Below are 5,324 nucleotides of genomic sequence, written 5' to 3'. Positions count from 1 at the left end.
TGTAGAACTAATAGAATTTGTGAGCAGAAAATTTCACCGCCCTAGGACCAAGCACTTGAAAGGCTCGGTAATCGTCGGCACGGCGCCGGCAAATCGTCCGTGGAGCCGGGGATGTTGGCGGTAAAATCTTTTCACGCAGTTGCCTTTTTTTTTTTTTTTTTTTTCAGAGGAAAACAGCAACTTGCCTGGGGAGAAGGAGATATTTCTCTGAGGGCATGAAAAGAGCTTGTTTTCCAAATCATTGGCTTTTTTTTTGGGGGGTGGGCGGGAGGATGGCGTGGATCCTGCCTTATTTTGGGCTCTACTGAAGAAGAGGAGCAGTATCAGGAAGGGTTTGGTGATGAGTCCATCGTTTCCAGGCTGGATCCACTCCTTCCCTGTCATTCTGCATTTTCACCTATTTATTAATTATTTCTGGGGGAATCTTTGTCACGGCACGGTCACGTCGGAGCTGTCCCACGGAGCGTTATCCCGGGTGGCACAGCCCTTATCTGCACAGCACAGAGGGCTGGCGGAGCTGCCTCTTTTCATCCCGGCTTTGAACGCCGCCCGCTCAGATGTGAAGAGCAAAGCCAGGAGATATCCAATATCCAATCCTGGAGTTTGGGGTTTTTTTTTCCTTTCCTCTGATTAAAAACCCACCCTCGTTGCAGCAGACGTTGCTTTATGAATATCTATATAATTTTCTTTCCTTATTTCCAGCGTGCTTAGAGGACGCAAAGGACACGTTTTGCCTTTGCAGGGCTGGTGGTTCCCTCTCTGCCGTCCCTGGAAGCATCAGACTGACCCAGTTAGGACTGTTTTACACCCAAATCCAAAGGGCTCCTTCACAGTGAGGAGCAGCCACTGGTGTGGAGCTTGGTGGGGACCAAACCCCCTCCTCGTGCTGCTGATGAAGGAGGTGGGTGGGTGGGTGATTTCCCACTCTGAACATGGATAATTAGAGGCTGGAACAGATGGTGGAGGCTCAGTTGAAAGCGTCGTGACCATTAAAAGGAGCTGCCAAGTGACTGTTCACTTCAACGGGGGCTTGTTTGTGCTGGCGGGGGGCTGGTGTGTGAGGAGGAGGTGCGGGAAGTCAGCCAGGGGCTGCTGGAAACCAGCCGGCAAAGCAGCGCCGGATTTGCCCCGGGATGGGGAAACCCTGCCAGGAGCCCACCAATCGGGATCCTTCCACTGGGAGCAGCTTGCTGGGTGCTCCAGGAGGGAATTGCTCCCATCCTTGGTGCCGTGGTGGGATGCTGCTGGGTGGGGAGGTGGGGCACTGGTCACCAGTAAGGTGGGATGCTGGTCACCGGTAAGGCAGGATGATGTTCACAACTACCGAGGTGGAGTGCTGCCTGCTGGGGAGGCAGGATGATGATGGTGGGATGGTGCTTCAGGCCAACAAGGTGGGCTGCTGCAGAGCAGCAGGGTGGGGCGCTGCCAGCTGGGGAGGGGGGGTGATGCTGCCGACTGGCAAGGTCGGAAGCTGCCAGCTGGTGAGGCAGGACGGTGCTGCCAGATGGCAGAGCGGGATCCTGCCAACCAGAAAGGTGGGATGCTGAGGAGCAGAAGGGTGGGATCCTGCCAACCAGAAAGGAGGCATGCTGCCAGTCAGTGAGGGGGGATGATGCTTCCAACTGGCACAGTGGGATCCTGCCAGTTTGGTGAGGTGGGATACCGAGGACCAGCAGGGTGGGATGCTGAGGAGCAGAAGGGTGGGATGCCGAGGACCAGCAGGGTGGGATGCCGAGGAGCAGCAGGGTGGGATGCTGAGGACCAGCAGGGTGGGATGCCAAGGACCAGCAGGGTGGGATGCCGAGGAGCAGCAGGGTGGGATGTTGAGGACCAGCAGGGTGGGATGCTGGGGACCAGCAGGGCGGGATGCAGCTGGCCGGTGAGGTGGGAAGTTGCTGCCCACTGGTGAGGCGGATGCTGCCAGTCAGCAAAGTGGCTCCTTTGCAGCCAACAAAGCATTTCCACCTCCGGTAGCACCAATCCTTTCCATGGCTCCTCCTCTCCTGTTTTTCCAAGATCCACAGAAAGCCCCCAGATAAAAGACCAATGGGTGCTCTGGGTTCGCTCTGCATTTGGGCTTTTGATGCTTTTACCCCCCCGCTTTGCTGTGGCAGGGTGGCCTGGAAGGTCCGGTGCCAAGCCTGTTCCTCTGGCATTCCACAGGCATTCCATGTCCGCGGTCACGGTTTCTGCTCCCAGCGATGCCTTTCCCTCCCCTCCACGTCTCCTTTCAATAATGCAATTACTTCCCCTCGGAGGAGCTGTCAGGGCCGGTAAACTCCAGCTGCTAAACTGCATTACAGGGCTCCCTCCCGCAGCCTGGGCACTTACTAATAGTTTATCGATCCCTGGCGCCGGGGAGGGACAGCCCCGTCCAAGGTGTGGATATCCGGGTGCTGATCACTCCATCCCCCAGGAAAGGAGGCCAGGCTGGAGTGGTGAGTCCTGTGTCTCCTCCTCAGCCTCCCCGAGGTTCGCATTTCGGACAACGGGCCCTACGAGTGCCACGTGGGGATTTATGACCGAGCCACGCGGGAGAAGGTGGTCCTGGCCTCGGGGAACGTGTTCCTCAACGTGATGGGTGAGGCAGCGGAGGGAGAGCCACTGCGGGGCCTCAGGGTGAAGGGACAGCAGGGATTTGGCTCGTTTTCCCATTCCCAGGGATGGGGAATGAGAACAGGAAAGGAAGAGGGGAACGACATGAACATAGGGATAAGGATGGGAATGGGCATAGGGATTAGAATAGGGATGGGGATGGGGAAAGGGAGGAGGATGCACGTGAGGATAGGGAGAGGGATGAAGATACAGGTTTGGGGATGGGGATGAGGACAGGACGAGGAGAGGGATGAGGATGCCCGTGGGGATGAGGAGGGGTTGGAAGATGGGGATGGGCCAAGGATGGGGATGAGAAGGAGCATGGGGAATGGGATGAACAGGGGGAAGAGGATGGCTGTGGGAATGGACACAGGGATTAGAATGAGGATGGGGATGAGGGTGAGGATGGGGAGAGGGATGAGGATGCCCATGGGGATGAGGATGGGTATGAATTTGGGGTGGGACAAGGATGGGGATGGGACAAGGATGGGGTGAGGATCATGGAGACAGTGGAGGATGGGGAATGGGATGCAGATAGAGGTGGAAATGGGAGTGAGGATGAACAAGGGAATGGGGACAACAATGAGGATGGGGGCGGGGATGGGACAAGGAGGGAGATGAGGATGAGGATGGGGTTGATGGGTGGGTGTTAAGGACACTGTGCCAACATCCCCGCTCTGCTCCTGGCAGCCCCTCCGACGTCCATCTCGGTGCTCGCTGCCAACACGCCGGCGCCGTTCAGCCGCTACCAGGCCCAGAACTTCACCCTGGTGTGTGTGGTGTCCGGAGGAAAACCTGCCCCCCTGGTGAGCTGAGCCCTCTGGGGGAGCTACCTCTGCTAGGGGTACATGAAATCATCCCAAACCTGGGAATACCTCAAATATATCAGATAAGCGCAGGTTTTACGGGGCGAAGGTAACGTGAGGGCTGTTTCACGAGGCTGCTGCCCCCCAGTCTCACCATGCGGCGTCTCCCGTGGGCACCTCGGGAAGGAGCTCCCTCCAAAGCTGCCAGAGGGGATGCTGGTGATGTCTCCCCGGGGATCACCACCCTGTCTGTCCCCACACAGGTGTACTTCAAGCGGGACGGGGAGCCCATCGAGGCCACCCCTCTGCCGGAGCCGCCGGCCGGCGCCGGGAGCTGGGCCCCCCGCAACCTCCTGCACCGCGACCTGGACGACACCAAGGTGCCGAAATCGCTGGCGGCCGAGGGTGAGCCGGGGCTCGGGCAGGCCTTCGGCACGGCGGAGCCGCCGCGGGGCCTGGCGGCCGAGCGCGACCCCGTGACGGAGGCCATCCCCGAGACGGTGGTGAGCCGCGAGTTCCCACGCTGGGTGCACGTGGCAGAGCCCATCTACTATTTCCGGCACACGCACGCGCCCGTCAGCGACGGGACGGTGGAGGCCAGAGCCACCCTCACCTGGACCCTGAACCCCCAGATCGACAACGAGGCGCTGTTCAGCTGCGAGGTGAAGCACCCGGCGCTCTCCATGCCCATGCAGTCCGAGGTGACCCTCGGTAAGTGGCTCCTCTGTGGGAGCTTCTGGGCTTTTCTGCACTTTTGGCTTTTCTTTTTTTTCCCTTTTTCTTTTTTTTCCCCTTTTTGTCTTTTTTTCCACCCTTCATTTTTGTTTTGTTTTGTGTTTCTTGCCTGTTTTTTTTTTCTTTCTTTCTTTTGTATTTTCGCTCTTCTTTCAGGGGTTTTGAGGTGCCCGTGGGCCAAAGAGAGGTGCCACATAGGGCTGCGAGATGATAGGAGGTGGTGATGCCAGGGCTCCACAAAACTAGGGATGAGGGAGGGGGTTTTGGAGGGGTCCAACAAGGGCTCCACAAAATTAGGGGTGAGGGGAGGGGACCTGGGGGGCATCCAACAGGCAGCAGAAGGGGGTTGCTGTGTTTTGAAAGCCTCCCATCTGTGGGTTTACTGGGTTGACACAGGGTTGAGGTTGGGAGGGGACGTAGGACCAGGATGAGGGGGGAAAAGGGGCTGGTTTGGGGGAGTCAACCTGTTCTGGATGTTGGGATGAGCAGGAAGGGGGTGTTAGAGCAGAGGGTGATGAGAGGAAGGGCTGTGATGGGGCACCTGGTGTTTGTTGGAGGGGAGTTGGTGTTACCTCCTATGGGATGTAACTGTGGGAAGGGAAGGGGTGGGATGGGGGAGCCCCTCTGGACCAGGGTCCTGTTGGGGATGGGGAACACACTCCTTCACCCCAGAGTGGTGTCACCTCCATCCACCTCTACCCAGTCCCAGGAGATCCAAGGACACACCATGATTCTTGTTGGCCATCACCACACAACTCATCCCAGTGGGAATTTGTGGGGGGGCCTGGTTGGCTCCTCCCCAGGGCCATCCTTTGGGGCTGGTGAGGCCCCAGCTGTGACTGGGCGGTGGGATTGAAGCCAGGGGATCCCTCTTGGCTCCCCACATTCCCAGGACCACGGCAGAGCAGCAGCTCCTCAGGTGACCACGGGAGCTGGTGAACAGCTTAGTGGAGGTGCCTCCCAGTCTCCCACCCTGGCTGGGGCTTCCCCACCTCCTCGTGGCTCCCTGTCAAAGAATCTGAGCTCTCCACTGGGGTTTCCCAGCTTCAGGGAAGCCTTCTGGGCAGGCTGCTCCAACCTTCCTGCCCTCGAGCCAGGTGGAGGAGCCCGGGCTCTGCTCCTGGCCAAGTGGAGCACTTGGCTCGCCGTGGCCTCTCCTGGAGAGCGTCTCCTCGTTGGCTTCCCAGC

General features: G+C 58.6%; 1 protein-coding gene across 1 annotated transcript in view; it reads left to right on the top strand.

The window, feature by feature from the left end:
• The window catches only part of IGSF21 (immunoglobin superfamily member 21), a gene marked incomplete at its 5' end in the record, with an annotated part of 21,882 nt that overhangs the window by 9,698 nt on the left and 6,860 nt on the right, over positions 1 to 5,324 (top strand). The window contains 3 exons of the mRNA XM_027909521.1: positions 2,463 to 2,581; positions 3,286 to 3,401; positions 3,665 to 4,112. Coding sequence (XP_027765322.1) covers positions 2,463 to 2,581; positions 3,286 to 3,401; positions 3,665 to 4,112 — 683 coding nt within the window. The remainder of the gene's footprint in view (positions 1 to 2,462; positions 2,582 to 3,285; positions 3,402 to 3,664; positions 4,113 to 5,324) is intronic.

The sequence above is a fragment of the Empidonax traillii genome, unplaced genomic scaffold (genome assembly GCF_003031625.1).
Source record: "Empidonax traillii isolate 1590-97213 ecotype Southwest subspecies unplaced genomic scaffold, ASM303162v1 scaffold2191:size69482, whole genome shotgun sequence".
NCBI lineage: Eukaryota > Metazoa > Chordata > Aves > Passeriformes > Tyrannidae > Empidonax > Empidonax traillii.
The sequence above is the reverse complement of the archived record's forward strand: the minus strand, read 5'-3'. Positions and strand labels throughout refer to the sequence as shown.